The 17,784-nt window shown below is 32.8% G+C and overlaps 1 protein-coding gene and 1 long non-coding RNA gene across 12 annotated transcripts in view; both read left to right on the top strand.

Annotated features, from left to right (window-relative positions):
• LOC105761315 (receptor-like protein 52) overlaps nt 1-17,784 on the top strand; it is a 169,281-nt gene that overhangs the window by 115,957 nt on the left and 35,540 nt on the right. Inside the window, exon 1 of one of the 11 annotated variants that reach the window (XM_052624379.1) lies at nt 2,416-2,948. The exons of the other annotated variants lie outside the window; for them this stretch is intronic. Coding sequence (XP_052480339.1) covers nt 2,425-2,948 — 524 coding nt within the window. The 5' untranslated portion in view covers nt 2,416-2,424. Of the gene's footprint in view, nt 1-2,415; nt 2,949-17,784 lie in introns of those variants that run through there. 11 annotated transcript variants of the gene reach the window in all.
• LOC128034930 (uncharacterized) lies at nt 2,960-8,248 on the top strand. The gene is made up of 3 exons (XR_008191257.1): nt 2,960-3,121; nt 3,736-3,807; nt 6,177-8,248. It is a non-coding gene; the product is annotated as an uncharacterized LOC128034930 (long non-coding RNA).

Here is a 17,784-nt window from a genome sequence, read left to right as displayed (position 1 = left end):
TATAGCGGCGTTTCTCAGACTTTGCCGCTAAAGCTCGATCTATTGTGGCATTTCTAAAGTAACGCCGCTAATGCTTGATATATTGCGGCGTTTTCTAAAAAGCGCCACTAAAGCCAATAAATGAAGTCATTTTGCTCAATTTTTGGCGGCATTTTGCAAGAAACGCCGCTAATTCTCTATCTATTGCGGCGGTTTTTTTTAAGGCGCCACTAATTATCATTTATTGTGGCATTTTTTGGTTAACGCCGTTAATACTTGATCTTTTGCTGTGTTTTATGTTAAAACGCCGCTATAAACCTATTTTGTTGTAGTGTTAGTACCCCCTTCTTGCTTCACAATATCCAATCCCGTTGTCATACATGTTTTACTTCTAATTCTCATCCCCAATGACTGCACTTTCATGGCCCCAAGTGGTGAATTGTCAATTATTTTAATCCCTCTCACGAACCACTTTGCTGGATTTTCAGTTTAATATAAAATTACGAATAACATAATATTTAAGTTTACTTTTTTCCAAAGAGATCATTTTATAAAATTTCAAATTAACATACCAATTTGCTTATAATATTTAAGATTGTTAAATTGAGAATTATTTTTCCAAATAGATAATTTTATAAGACAGCAAACATTTTAATCCCTTCACTACAATTGTTCTGTTAAAAGTTTATTTTGACTTCCGGTACAATAAAAAAACTCCGATATTTAAATTTTAAATTTTTATTCAATTTAGTCCTAACTGCCATGAGAGGAAAAGGATTTAACCCATCACCTTAAAGGAAAATGAGAGAAAGAGACAAAAAGAGAGGGCCGAAGATTCCTTGTTGATATTTAATTCATGCATTAATACAAATTACAAAGACCTTGACTTACACCATTTATCATTCGACACTCATTTATCTTAACATTTAAGTTTAACCAAAGTAAGGTAATATTAATTTGCTTATAAAATTTAAGACTTTTTTAAATTGAGAATTTTCTTTTTCTAAAGAGATAATTTTATAATACAGAAAATATATCGTTATCTTGCTATTCACGCACCGAATAGTCAGTGTTGAAAAACGGGGTCTGCGGTAGAATAAGTCAAAGTACTATAGGAGTTCATGTACTTTACCTTTAGTTGCATTTTCGTCCTCCTTGTACGTTACAATTATGTCATTTTAACCTTTTATATATAAGGTATAATAATAAATTCAATTTTAACTTTTATAATTTTGTTCAGTTTAATCCTATCTACCATGAGAGAAAAAGGATTTAATTAATCCATCACATTTAGAAGAAAAAAAAGGAAACGAAAACGCATCAGCTCAAAGGAAAATGAGAGAAAGATAGAGATGACAAAATATTATTTATTTGAATTAACATTTATTTGTACTTAACTATTTCCCTCTACCGCTTTGATTTGCATATTGCATTATCATTTATTTGTTTAACTATTTTCCTTTCAATCATGAAGATGAGAGAAACCGAGTACATGAGTTCGAGCTCTAACAGGAGACAACGACCATACACTTCCACACCATTAAACTCAACAAACATACTCTTCCACACCATTAAACTCAACAAAGCATAACGCCATGTTAATTTAACAAATTTAATTATATGTTTCAATTAAATTTCATCAGTTATTGGACATCTTTCTAAAACCAACGTAACAACTATAATATCATTTTTCTTCTCTTTTTTGTTGTTATATTTCTGCAATTTTTTTTAGTAAAATTAAAAGCCTTGATAAGGTTATAAAATTGATAATACTATCACGTATGTGAGAGTAAACCTATTCATAAGTTAAACTTTTCACAAAAAATAAAACAAAAATTTAGTTGAAGGGGAGAGTTATGAATCCTGCATATTGGTCCACACATGCAGTCTTAAAAGAAGTCTATCTTCTGGAAAGTTCAACTTAGATATTGGAGAAAGTGGTGATTCTTTGAATTCATGTTGCCAATGTGTGTTAATAGAAAGAAATTGGGAGCAACCGTGAAGAAAATAAATTGAGGATCTCAATCAAACACGTTTCAAATTACTTGTCTTTTCATTTCATGATTTGATTGATTTATCAAACAAAGAATAATTGAAAATGGAAAGTAAGGGTAAAAGTTGGGAAGGATAGATGAAAAATAATTCATTGTTTGGCCCAAACGTGAATAATGCAGTCTTAAAATAACATTTCTTGTGAGGCCACTTTACAAATTCATGTTTGAATGGAAGAAAGTGTAAATGGCAACCCAATATGAGGGAGATTAATAATGGCTCAACGGATGAAAAACAGCAATGTAGGTCCATCCAACCAACTGGGACTCATCAATTCATGTGACGAATTTTCAAATTAGAGAAGTATTTAAAGAATATTGAACTAGCATTAGAAAAGTATTAAACTCGGTTGTTTCTCTCCTTATGATGTGCCTTACTCCCATGTCCAACCTTATGGCAAAACCAAGCTTCCTCCCTCCGTTTATGTTTGGGCTGCTATTTGCAACCTTTGGGGTTATTTTGTCTGCAAAATATTCTAGCATCACCGTTGATCAATCTGCTCTTCTAGCACTAAAATCTCATATAACTCATGATCCTCACAAGTTCTTGGCAACCAATTGGTCTACTTCTACCTCCCTTTGTAGCTGGATTGGTGTCACATGTGGATCTAGACACCATAGAGTCACTGCTCTGAATTTGTCAAGCATGGGTCTCACAGGCACCATTTCTTCTCAATTGGGAAATCTATCTTTCCTTGCTTGGCTCGACATTCATCAAAATAGTTTCCAAGGCTCTTTACCCAGTGAGTTAACTAATTTGCGTCGGATGAAATATTTGGACTTTGGTAACAATAGCTTCAATGGAGAAATCCCATCATGGTTTGGTTGCTTCAGTAAACTTCAAAGATTGTCTCTGTACCTTAACAACTTCATCGGTGTTATCCCATCTACTCTAGGCAATTTGTCAAAACTAGAAAGGTTGGGCTTGAGTAGCAATCAAATTTCTGGTAGAATTCCAAATAGTTTATTCAAGTGCAAAGAGCTAAAGATTTTATCATTGTTTAACAACTCCTTGGAGGGAACTATACCTACAGAAATTGGAAATTTGACTTTGCTCGACAGTTTGAATCTTGGTAACAACCACCTCAAAGGTAAACAATTCCTGGTTACTGTTTCATTCATTTTCTAATATATTGCTTTTATAATATTCTTAAAAATAATAGAGACTGTTTTTCTAAGGCAAGTTAATTCTAAATATGTTGAAAACAAAACACCTAGTCATAAACAATCAGTTATTACAAGTATTTTATTAAAACTCCTAATTTACTAAAAGTAAATTTATTTGGTGATAAGAAAAGAGTTAAATTTTACATTAATTTAATTTAAGGTTTGATTTTTAATGAGGACCTACTTTATACCCTTTTGAATCACACAAGACTTGTAATTACCTATTTTTTCTATCCTTTAGATTTGCCTTATTATTTATGTGTTTATATTATTGAATAGGAAAAAAATAGAGTACATGATTTCTCTTAGCTTTGATTACAGAGTACATAGTTGATATTATATGTTTCAGACTTATATCTACCCGCAATGACCCACTGTTATTGTCTCTCTCCCTTCTTCACACAACTCCCACAGCCTCACAAAATACAACTATGAAGTAGCTTTGATTTTTGACGATTTTAAGGTTTATTATAAAAATAATTAATAAATTTTGATTTTTTTTGAAATCAATTTTGATAATTTTTATTATATATTTTAGGTGAAATTTCGTCGATTATTGGAAATCTTATTTCTCTCACAGACATTGATCTTTCTGTTAACTACCTAACAGGTATAATATCATCTTTATTATCTTTTTTGTTGTTACTGTTATGCAGTCTCTTCTAGTTACAATAGTTGATGTATTTATTGTTGAGAGTTAACCAAGTCAAACTAGACTTGTTATCACTCCTATTCTTTAGGATCTTATTCTACTTAAAATTCAAATTCAAATTGTGAATAGCTATAGATAACACTCTGATGTAATCTTGTATATATTTGCTATCAATAGTCGAATACAATTGAGCTGAATTTACAAACCAAAATCACTATCTTTCATGGTATCAGACTGCCAGTAAAAAGGTTTCAATCACAGCCTCCTCTCCTTTTTTTTTTCCTCATGGCCAATTCGACTGTTTCCTCTCCACCTTCCATGCCAAATCAAATCACCATCAAGCTTACTCCCTCTAATTACCTCCTGTGGAAAACACAACTGACCCCTCTTTTATATAGCCAAAAACTCATGCATCATGTTGACGGCACAACAGCTCCTCCCAATACCGTTGACAATGCTCCTAACCCGGCCTATGAGCCATGGTTTCTTAAGGACCAAATGGTTCTTAGCTGGATCATTGGCTCGTTGTCTAAGTCTGTGCTATCACAGGCAGTCGGAGCCACTACCGCATTCGCAGCTTGGACAAAGCTGCATCAAACTTTTGCTTCCGGATCTCGGGCTCAAATTCGGACCCTTAAAGGCTCTCTTCATGCCTTGTCTAGTGGCGATGATTCAATCGTCATATACATGGATCGTGCGGAATGGATTTTTTATCAACTCGGGGCTCTAAATGCGGCTATTTCTGAAGACGATCTTGTCGACCATATTTTACGAGGACTTGGTGCCGATTATCGACCATTCGTTCGCAATCTAGAGGCAAAACTACAGTTAACATCCTTTGGTGATTTGTTTGGCTTATTACTTTCTGAGGAATTACAATTGAAAGCTGTTCAAGAGCCTCTTCATCCTACTGCCGTTGCCCACTTTACTGTGTCGGCGTGACCTACCGCTTCGCTAATCATGGACGGGTCGAAATAAGAAGTTTAATGGCAATTATTCCAGTCATGGCCGAGCTGCCTCCCTACCCAAGGATCCAACATATTACAACTGCAAGGGACGTGGCCACACAAGTCGTTAGTGTCCCAGCCCAAGATATGCCGAGTCCTACCCCAAACCCTCAGCAAACTATAGCTCGTCTCCTCAAACAAATCCCAAGCCATGGATCGTTGATACAGGTGACACTCATCATTTGACATCTGAATTGGGAAACCTGGGCATTCATTCTGAGTACACTGGTTCCGATGAAGTCACTCTCACCAATGGTAAAACCTTACCTATCTCTCGTGTTGGCTCGTCTGTCTTAACTCTTAATTCTCATCCTTTCAAATTGTCTAATATTCTTCATGTTCCTGAGGCTAACCTAAATTTATTGTCTGTTCCTCAGTTTACACTCACTAATGATGTCTCTGTTGAATTTTTCCATGATTATTTTGTGGTTAAGGATCGATGGACGAAGCAAACTCTGCATAGAGGGTACATCGAAAATGGTTTATATCGTTGTCTACATGGCATGCTAGACTAGGCCATGCTTGCTCAAACACTGTCAATAAAGTTCTTACTTTCAATAAGCATGATTCATCTCTTTGTGAAACTTGCTGTGTTAGTAAATCACACAAATTGTCTTTTTCGGATTCTACTTATGAAGCAAAACAACTTTTAGAGTTAGTTTGTTCAGATTTGTGGGTCCTTCTCCAATTGCTTCTAGTGATGGTTTTCTATATTATGTGGCATTTTTTGATCATTATAGCAAATATACTTGGATCTATTTTCTTCGTCGTAAATCGGATGTTTATAATTGCTTTATTCAATTTCGTGCTATTGTTGAGAAATACTTTGGTTTACCTATTAAGCAGTTCCAATCCGATTGGGGTGGGGAATTCCAAGCCCTTGAAAAATATTTGGCCTCTGAAGCTATAATCCAACGCAGCTCTTGTCCACATACCCCTGAACAAAATGGTTACCGAAAAGAAAACACAATCATATAACCAAAGCTGGTCGCGCCTTGTTACATCATGCCTCTGTCCTCCCAAATTTTGGGATAATGCCTTTGTTCTTGCTTGTATACACTATCAACCGTCTCCCAACTCCAAAATTACACCATAAATCACCCTACCAAGCCCTTTTTCATCGTGACCACGATTACAAGTCATTGAGAATTTTCGGTTGTTCTTGCTATCCACAGTTGCGTCTATACACCAAAATAAGCTTAAGCCTAGGTGCGCCAAATGTGTTTTCTTGGTTACGTTGTTCTTCACAAAGGTTATAAATGTTTATCTTTGTCCACCAATAAAGTGTTTTACTCACGCCATGTTATTTTTGATGAACAGGTTTTTCCATTCAAGTCAAGTGATGGGCACGTATCGGTTCTCGGTCCTTCACCTTCCCCGACAACCATTTTTTCTCTTGGCCATCACTCCGATTCTAATCCATTACCTGCCGTCCCACTACCTACAGCCCCATGCCCCAACCAGAAGCTCCCTACTGTCCCAAGTACCCCCTACTGACTGCCGATCAATCTCTTGCCATCACCACTGTTTTTCTCGCAACCTGCTCCCATTGTTCCCAATGACCCTATCACATTCCCGATAGGTTCTAGCAGTCCCAATGCTTCTCCTACCACTGCTCAGGTACCTACTGTGCGTCATTCAATGACTTTACGCTCCCATACTGGCTCACTTAAACCAAAGGTTTTTCATACTGCTGCGTCCACTACACTGTCAGCCCCTTCGTCATACACTGAAGCAGCAAAACATCAAGTATGGCGTGCTGCAATGGGAGAAGAAATTGATGCTCTTCTATCAAATGGCACATGGGATCTTGTTCCTCGTTCTCGAGCTTCGAATATCATTGGTTGCAAGTGGGTATACCGTGTAAAAACAAAAGTGGATGGTTCCTTCGATAGATGTCGTGTGCGGTTGGTTGCAAAAGGGTTTCATCAATGACCAGGCCTTGATTACGTTGAGACTTTCAGCTCTGTTATAAAGCCAGCCACCATAAGGTTAATTCTTTCCATTGCCGTCAATCGTCATTGGCCCATTCGACAACTTGATGTTTCGAATGCCTTTCTTCACGGGACTTTTGATGAAATTGTTTTTATGGAACAACCACAGGGATTTGTTGATCATTCTAAACCCGATTTTGTATGTGCTCTAAAGAAATCGCTATATGGTTTAAAGCAGGCACCACGAGCTTGGTATTTTTTCCTTTCGAATGCACTACAACAGCTTGGTTTTCACGGTTCCAAGGCTGACAGTTCGCTGTTTATATATTCCGGTAATGACGAGAATGCATATTGCTTGGTCTATGTTGATGATTTGGTGTTGACAGGATCATCCTCTTCGCTGTTACAACGGTTTATTGCTCAACTTGGGAAGGTTGTTGCGCTCAAGGATTTAGGACCACTATCCTATTTCTTGGGTGTTGAAGTTGCGTAGTTCTCGAGTGGCTTGCAGCTCACGTAATCCAAATATATCAAAGATTTGCTCTATCGTGCGAATATGCAAGATGCCTCGTCGGTTTCGACTCCTTCAACACCGCAAGCCGACCTCACTGGCACTACTTCTTCTATCTTTTATGATCCTAAGCTTTATCGACAGGTTGTTGGGTCTCTTCAATATTTGGCACTCACTCGCCCCGACATAACCATGGCAGTGAACAAAGCTGCACAATTTATGCATTTTCCTTGCCTCCATCATTGGCAAGCCGTGAAACGGATCCTACGTTACCTCTGCGGCACAATAGATCATGGTCTCGTGCTTCGCTCTTCTCGCCAAGCTTCACTTGTTGCTTTTTCGTATGCTGATTAGGGTGGCGACAAGCTTGATCGAAAGAGCACTTCTGCATATATTGTCTTTCTTGGCTCCAATCCGATCTCTTGGATTTCTCGTAAGCAAAAGACTGTCGCTCGTTCAAGCACGGATTTGGAATATTGAGCTTTAGCATCAGCTGCTTCGGAGGTTTATTGGCTTCAGTGCCTTCTTCGGGAACTCAATTACAAGCTTCCAACAACGCCGAAAGTATGGTGCGATAACGTTTCCGCTACCTATCTAGCTGCGAATCCCATTTTTCATTCTCGTAGCAAGCACCTTGAGTTGGACTTTCATTTTGTCCAAGACCAAGTACGCCAGAAGAATCTTCTCGTCTCCTATGTTCCGACCATTAATCAAATAGCCGATGTCTTGACGAAACCTTTATCGACAACTCGGTTTCTTACGCTTCAAGACAAACTGATGGTGACTTCCCCCATTCGTTTGCGGGGGGCTGTTGAGAGTTAACCAAGTCAAACTAGACTTGTTATCACTCATATTCTTTAGGATTTTATTCTACTTAAAATTCAAATTCAAATTGTGAATAGCTATAGATAACACTCTGATGTAATCTTGTATATATTTGCTATCAATAGTCGAATACAATTGAGCTGAATTTACAAACCAAAATCACTATCTTTCATTTATCATTGCATAACAACTCATAACAACTCTTTGGAGGGAATTATGCCTATAGAAATTGGAAACTTGACTATGCCCCAATTTTTGTAATCTGGTTACAACAAGCAAATTTTTGGGTTCCTAGTAGTCTATCTGTGCAGATATATGTGTGTGTCTATATGTGCAGATATGTGTGTGTTTGCTGATTCCTTAGCAAAAAAATTGAATCAATACGACGCTTATCACTATTATAAATGTTTGGCTTAAAATGCACATGTGTTTTTTATAATTTGTGGCGAGGGATAAATAGCAAGCAGTTTAGGGAAACATATTGTATGCAATAGTATCAGTTGTTTGACATTAGCTAATCACTGCTAACAAATAAAAGTTTCTAAAATATATATATATGTATTTGTTCAGCTTCGATGATGTATCCTATATTTGAACAAAACTATCAAGCGTGAACTATTTTATTCCATCTAATTTTCATCATTATTTGAACTATAAATTCGAGTATTATAATTAAAATATTTTTGGGTTGTCATAAGTACTATAAAACTAAACAAAACTTGCATATTTAAAAATATGTAAATGAAATAGATACTAATATGCTCAACAAATAGATTAAGGGTTTGCTAGGAAAATATTTACAAATTTTGGTGATTTAATTATATGTTTCGGTGAAATTCCTCTTGTTATTGGAAACTTAACTTATCTCCAATCACTTTATCTTAGTAATAACAAATTGACAGGTATAATTTCATGTTTCTTTTATTCTCCTTTTTGTTATTAAATTTATGCAATCTTTTTAAGTAAATAAAATAGAAGTTACTTGAAAGATTAAAACCTAGAGTCATTATTATGCATTTAGAAAATGTAAGATGTTATGAAGTAATTTAACCAATCATTTCATCATAAAATAAATGTTTAGGTATGTTTAGGTATTTATTAGAACTCCACATCCTAAGTTCACCATCTACCTTATGGCAGAAATTAGCTTATTCGTCCCTTTTGATCCATCATTTTTCTTTGGTTCCCATATTTGTTCATCCATAACTTTATTTGTTCTTGCTTTAATTAACTGAAGTGATGATTTCTTTTTGTTGGATGATTCTGAGATTTTGAGTGACATATTATGGGACCAATGTATCTAATCCTCCTCTACAACTATGAATTTTGTGTTTAGTGTTTGACATATTGTTTTGAATGTTTTAGTTTTTCCTTTTTATAATCTATGCAGTGTTCTTCTCTAGCACAAAAATAAATATTTTTTTTATTGTTAATAAAAATTACCATTTGTAAGTAAGGCTTCTAATCAATGCACTAAGTTTAGTTCATCTTGTGTTAGTTTTGTTTCTAATCTGAAACTAATTTTATTTGAGGAGAGGTAAAAATGTAAGTGCAAGATATGATGAGTGTTGATCATAATAAGCTTTTTTTAGGTTGCATTTACTTTGTTTCTTGAGAACTGTTGTTTGTTTTCATAGCATTTTAGATATTTTGCATTTCATGTGCTTAAATATTGTTAGTTTTTATTTTTGAGCAAGTGATTGCATGGTTTTTATGTAGATTAAGATGAATTTGAATGAAAATGAGTGGAAGGATAAGGCATAAGCAAAAACTTGTGGAGTTGAGAGACTCATTGATGTCAACTTTCTATATTCCCAAAACACTGCATTTTGATAAAGCTCATTTTGGTATTTTCCCTCCTATATTACTAATTAATTACAATCTTTTAACTTCTTACTATAATACTTTTGGCTTAAAAACAATTAATTACACATTTAATCCTTTAACTACTTTGAAATTAGAAAAATATAAGAATATTGGTATAAGACATTTTTTTAGATGCTTTATTTTTTCTTTGGCTAATTTATTTATATTTTTAGGTGAAATTTCATTAACTATTGGAGACTTGACTACTCTCAAAGCTATTGATCTTTCTAATAACAACTTATCAAGTATAATATCATGTTTTTTTCTTTTTTTTTCTTATACTATTTTGAGTATAAGAAACAAATTTGAGTTACAAATTGTCAAAAGTTCAACTGTGTTCTAGTACTTATTAAAATTTCTCTATATCCTGGGTTACTTCTAAGTTAGTTATCTACATTAAACATAAATTTAAAAAGTACACACACAAAGATAACATAATTCTAGCACCAAGCTATTTTGACCAATTTATTTATATTTTTAGGTGAAATCCCATCAACTATTGGAAACTTGACCACTCTCGAAGTTATTGAACTTTCTAATAACAACTTATAACGTATAATATTATTTTTTTCTTTTGTTGTTACATTTATGCAATCCCTTTTAGTTGTTATATATTATTAATTAGCTTTTGACTCAAAAAGTATTCTCATAAAAAATAAACTCCGAATTCTATCTCATTTTCAATTTTATCTCTAAGGTCGAATTCCAACACCACCACCTTTATTGCAATGGTATGGAGTTTCAAATAATAACTTAATTGGAGAAATCCCTTCTTCAATATGCAATTGGACTTCCTTATGGGTATTTCTTTAGATGGGAATAATTTGGAGGGAACAATTCCAAAGTGCATCGGAAACTTGAGTTCTTCTCTCACAGCAGTTTATCTAGGGAATAATAATTTTCATGGTCAAATGCCAGAAAACTTTGCTAAAAGTTGCATGTTAAAAAGTTTTTCTGTCATCAACAATGAATTAGAAGGGTCACTACCACGATCTTTGGGTAATTGCAAAGGTTTAAATATTCTCAATGTTGGAAAAAACAATTTGAATGACACTTTCCCAAGTTGGTTAGGAAATTTGGATCAGCTGCAAGTTCTTATCTTGAGGTCAAATAGATTTTACGGCCAAATAGAGAGCTTTGATACTACAGTTTCTTTAACTAAATTGCGAATCATTGATCTTTCTCACAATAATTTTAGTGGCTACTTACCTACCCTATTTTTTGAGCATATGTATGCCATTAGAGATGAGTATGGAAAGAAAGTTGAACCAAATTACATGAGAGAACTAAAGATCACGAAAGATGCAACTATTGCATTTTGGGTGAATTATGCTTCTGGTGGTTTATCTGTTACAGCAAAAGGGCTGGAAATAAAGTTTGAAACACTATTATCCATTTGGACGGTTATTGACCTTTCTAGTAACCAATTCAGGGGAGAAATTCTAAAAATACTTGGTGAGCTTCATTTACTTATTGTCCTAAACCTCTCCCATAACTGTTTAATGGGTCTTATCCCATCATCTTTAGGTAATTTGTTAGAGCTTGAATCATTAGATCTCTCATCAAATAAGCTGGAAGGAAGAATTCCAACACAGTTAAAAAATCTTGGATTCTTAGAGGTGTTAAACCTTTCTCAAAATAATCTCAAGGGACCCATTCCTCAAGGCAAACAATTTGATACTTTCACTAACGATTCCTACATGGGAAACTTGGATTTATGTGGTTTGCCATTATCAAAAAACTGTGGTACTGATGAGGGAACTCCAGCCAAATTTGATAGAGATGATGATGGTGATGAATTGAATTGAATTGGAAATTTTCAATATTGATGGGGTATGGATGTGGGTTGGTGCTGGGAATGAGTATGGCATACATTGTATTCACGACTGGAAAACCATGGTGGTTGATTAGGATCGTGGAGCGAGTCCGACAAAGATTTTCAAAAAGGTAGAGAAGCCAACATTTCGGCGAGTTCAACAAGTTGCAAACAGAACAGAAAACTTCATTGCTTGGTGGTATGCAGGCCTTTTTCTGTAGCTGTTTAATAAACATTTTGTGTGGGTGCTTGATTGTATGTTATGTAGTTTGTATTATGTTTTCTTAGGTCCTCTCTCATGGCAATGTTCCCCGATGTGTTTGTGATAGGTGCACTGGTTTGTAAAGACTGTCTTTATGGGAACCTATCTTTTTAATAAAATTGAAATAAGGAATAGATGGTTAATTTATTCCAAAGAGTTTGTGAAGAATCAAAGGAGGTAAAATAATGCAAATTTATATGTTCAATACTTTAGAATTGAAAATGGATCATGGTTTTAATTGCACAATACATGCATTCTTTGTTTTTAACCTCAATCAGATTTGTGAGGTTGATTTATTACAGGAGATTTGGAATTGAATTTATAAAAAAAAAGATATTATAGATATGTAATTCTTTTTGTGAAATTATAGATGTATTTTTATATTTTTTATTGATTTTTTTTACAAATTATAGATGGTATAAAACTTATTTTATACATTTTCTTTTAATGAGAATATTTGATGCATTGTTGGTGCATAAGTTCTATGAACTATTGATGAATAATAGCATAACACATTATCACATTCTATTTGAGTAATTTAATGAGAATGTGTACAAGTTTAGGGTTCAATTTAAAATATGAGTAATAGTTTGAGATGTTTGTTGGAATTAATCCTAATTGCTTCTACTATCTCGGATAAACTATATAATTAGTCACCCAACTATGAATTTTTAATTTAGTCACTTAAATTTTATATTATTTCTATTTTGGTTACTCACACTTTAGATTGTTTCTATTTTGATTACTCTTTGTTAAATTGTTAACGGAAGTGATGATGTTGCATTTTCCAACTGGCATAATAACACGTTTATATCTCAATACTTACACATTCTATCAATTTGATTCTTATTCTAAATAATTCAATAGATTTCACCTCCATGTTTACAAATTCTATCAACTTTATTCCCAAACACATATAATTAAATATAAAATGATTATATTTAAACACATATAACTAAATGCTGATAAATTTATATGTGTATATGTTGTGCATTTTCAACAAAGGAACCAAATTTTTCCCATCACCTAGCAAAAATTAACAAAAAAAAGGAAAACTAAATAATATTATTTAGATAAATATATATAAATAATTATATTTTGTACTTTTTATAGTATATACTTTATATTTAATTATATGTGTTCAAGATTAAATTGATAAAATGAGTAAGTATTGAAGACTAAATATATTATTTATACTAGTTAAAAAAGTCACATCATAACTTTCGTTAACCATTTAATGAAGAGTGAGTAAAATAAAACGATCTAAAACATAAAATTTAACTTGAAAAATCATCATCTTTTGCATTCTTATTAACTTAAAAATCATGTAATAATTTGCACTGTCTCTAAACATAAAATTTATTTCAAAATTTATCTTTATCTAATTTGTTTACAATTTATTTAGAAAATGTGTAAATTTGGTAGGTCTTTGATTTTTCAAACTGGAATTATAGATTTTTAAAATTTTGTAATATTTTTAATTTTTAGATACATATATTTTTATAATTTATAATTTATTTTATATTTTAAAAAATTATATAAATTTCATATATATAAATTTTAAATTTTTTATTATATTTTTATAAAACAAATAGATTATGGCATCGGAAGAGTGTCATGTGTCCTATATTTAATAGCATAACAAAAAAAAGTATCAACATGGGACAAAAAAATCATAAGTACCAACATGGGAGAAGGTGCCAAGTTCGAGGGGCTAAATGCACATTTGAACCTTATAATCGTAATTAAATATAAGCACATATAATATTATTTAGATAAATATATATATATAAATAATTAGATTTTGTACGTTTTAATAATATATATGTTACATTTAATTGTATGTGTTCGAGGATCAAATTGATAGAATGTGTAAGTATTGAAGACTAAATGTGTTTTTATACTAGTTAAAAAAAAGGTCACAACATAACTTTGGTTAACCATTTAACGAAGATTGAGTAAAATAAAAACGATCTAAAACGTGACCAAAATAGAAATGATCTAAAACGATAGTGATTAAATTGTAAATTTTCATAGTTAGGTGACCAAATCAAAAACATACTAATAGTGGGGTGACTAACTCTATAGTTTACCCTACTATATTTTATTATTAGGGTAAACTACATCACATGTCACCCAACTATCGCCCCTTTTTCTTATTTGCTCACCCAACTATCAATTTTTTAATTTAATCAACTAACTAATTGAGATTTTTAAATAATAGATTCATCAAAGAACATGAAAATTGAAATAGTTTCATCTCAATGTTTTATTTTGTCCGATATTAAATAATAGATTCAATCAGAGTTGAGGATCATCACCAAACATGTTGCAATCATTAGACTCCAAATAAAACAGTGTCACTCATGGTCATGCGTTAGCGATAATAAGTATTTACCCATTGAGTTATCTAATTTGCATTAGTTGAAATATTCGTAACAACAACTTCAATAGAGCTATGCCAACAAATATCCTTTTACTTCACTAGACATCATAGCTTGAATCTATACATCAACAAATTCATTGGTTGTATCAAGTATGTTCTTTAAGAAAATGTCGAATGAGAGTAGAATTCGAGCTTGAGGGAGAGGAGTCCTAAATGGCTTTAACCACCTCCAAGCTATTAGTTTGTATCAATACACCATCATAGCACCCTTTGTGAATGAGAGCTAATCCATCAAGAACTCCCCATGGTTTAACATTGAAGACTGAACAATTGCCCAGATTTCTGATCCCTAAGTGATCCTACTTAAAATTTGATCTTTCTAATTTAAAATCAATTCCTAATAAATTGAAATATTCAATTTAAATATAATATCACAAATTTTCTTCTTTAACTAATTTGGAATAACATTATTATAACAAGCTAGGTGAAATCGAAGGGAATATATTGCCTATAAACTCGTAAAGAAAGAGACATGGATTAGATTAGAGTAATTATTTTATGAAATTACAGACATCACCATAGCCATATATTATTATTAGTTAATTGGATAAAACTATTTAATTACAATTTTGAAATTAAAAGTGAAGATTTCTCAAAACTAGATGGATGTTATGCAAACTATTTAATCAACCCTTAATATGTAAAATTGTTACTTGAATTTAATTAAAAGTAAAATTGTTAGGAGATCTTTAATATGTATGTTTAAAATTTTAAAACCAAAATTGATTTACTTGAATTTTAGGGTTCTAATTTTGTAATTTTTTATTTTATTTTCATAGTAGAGGCTAATCAATAAAATTTTTATTATTACTTCTACTAAAAGGCGAGAATATATGGAAATCTTCCTTATTTCGATCATTATGTGATTTAGAATACACCAACAAAATTCCCAATGGAAATTTATGATATTTGTTAAAACTTATGGAAATATAATGACATATAATGACATATTATTGTGCTTTAATTAAGGCAACAATATAATGACATATAATGTACGAAATCGCTAAAATTGCTGCAAACTTTTGACTCGCGGAAGAAGAAACATGCTTACTTAGTTACATTCAAAAATACTTAAATACTTTGCTTTATATAATATATATGAAATAAATAAAGTTTTGGACCGAAATGATAGAGGTATCAGATCAATTCAAAATTTTAAATGCAAGGCTTGTTAAATTCAATTGTTAGATTGTTAATTTTAGGATTGCAAGTAATTATTTGATCTATAATAATCCAGTGCAGAACTGGCTTCAATCACGAATGGTCCACACAAAGCTTAATTTGATCTATCTGAATATTACAAAGTTTCTATGACTTGTTGGCATTCTTTTCAATTCATGTTTCCAACATAGGTCCATCGAAGCAACAAAATTTTCAATATTGATGGGGTAAGAGATGAGAACCAAAGGCATGTGTTCAAAACTAGAAATTTAGATTTTATAGAAAAAAAGGACTTTTCATCTTGGAATTTAATTAAATTTAGATTTCCAATATTGAAGACTGAGCATTTGCCTAGATTTCTGTTGTATCCCATAATTCACTCCCTTTTTCCATTTCTTATGACTTCCCCCGCTTCAGAATCACCTAGGGCAATTTGGACCGCCCGTCAGTGCAAAGATTGATCCAACTTTCCGACATCTCAACTGCTGACTTTTGTTCTATTTGTCAAGAAATGTCTTCCCTATGAAAGGAAACAAACTGTTTTGCCCAAATATATAAAATCTTAATAATCTTACCTGTGCTCCAAGAGACACCCTGAAAAAAAAAAGTTTCGATCTTTCCAAATACATCAATTTAGGAAAACGAGATCAAGTACTTTATAACACAATTTTATTACATAGCATGAATATAGTATGAGAATAATAATATGAACGAATCATGATGGTTATAAAGTATGTGCAAATTCGATTAATTGAATCAATTTAATCCAGTACTATTTAGTTGAGTTTTCACTTTATTTAGTTGAGACTCAATTTTGTCGATTTAATTGATCAATTTCAATTTTGAATGTCCAAACCAAACAAGTCAAATAAAGCGACATACTAGACTCTTTATGTAAGTTACATTAAACCCAATACCTACATCCAGGCCGAAGTTGATTTTCATTTAACCCAAAATCAAATGATCAGCCAATCCAACTCATTTATTTATATAGAGACAGACTACTCTTTTATTTATAAAAATATTATTATTGAATGAGAGGTATAACTGGAAATTAGTTTATTGTTCTGGATATATTAAATAAACATTACTTTATCCATAAAACAAGGATAACATTTGTTGTTAATAAATTTTATCAGAAAGAAAAAAATAAGTAATGTATTGTTGAATAGTGAATAATGGTGTAGACATGCAGTCTTGCATTTCTCTGGCTTTCATTCTTTATCGTGTATTGTGGTTGAAGCCCAATATTACTCATATTACTAGTCAAAGGCTTAACATCACTGGAACAAAACAAATCAGATCAACACAAGACAAGACAAAACACATCCAAACAAACAATACACCAAAATGAGAGGAAGACAGAGATAGAAAGAGAGAGGGCGGAAGATTCCTTCTTGGTATGCATTACTTAAATTACACAGACTTCGACTTGCACAATTTTTATCCCCATCCCCACCAAGAATTTTCATCTCTATCCCCTTCCCACAACCCATTACGGGTACAAAATCCAAAACCATCCTCGCTCCACCACCCACATGGGTCCCAAACCCACCTAATCCCCACTATACTCATCTTATGACCCATTTCATATAATATATTTGTAATAGCCAATTTTGATGGCCCGATACAGATAATATAAAAACTAAATAATAAAAATACAAAGTCCAATAAAAGTCCATTAAACAATTAACCAAAACCCCTAGCCCAAACCTAACCTAAGCCTAATTAGCCCAATCTCCAAACTCGGTTACAAACCCAAATACAATCCCTAGCCCAATCACGTTACAAGCCCAAATAGCTCATTTTTTTTACATATTCAGAAACCCTAAAGGTTTCTAGAAACTAAGCCGCCGCAATAGCCTCATAACGCGCCGCCTTCGGTCTTCCTATCCACATGCGCCATGCCACCACCTCCGTACACCATACCTACAAGTGAAACAAAAAAAACATAGCAGAGAGAAAAAGATCGTATTTTATTTTTATTTCATGTTTTCGCATATTCGGCTATAAAAACAAACAGAAAGCCATTGTATTTTTTTACACACGGAGATTGAATACAAAAATAGAAAAAAATATTCAAAGAAATAGAACATAAACAGAGTTT

Source organism: Gossypium raimondii, chromosome 11 (genome assembly GCF_025698545.1).
Source record: "Gossypium raimondii isolate GPD5lz chromosome 11, ASM2569854v1, whole genome shotgun sequence".
Taxonomy (NCBI): Eukaryota; Viridiplantae; Streptophyta; class Magnoliopsida; order Malvales; family Malvaceae; genus Gossypium; species Gossypium raimondii.
Note: the sequence above shows the minus strand (reverse complement) of the source record. Positions and strands in the feature narration are given on the sequence as shown.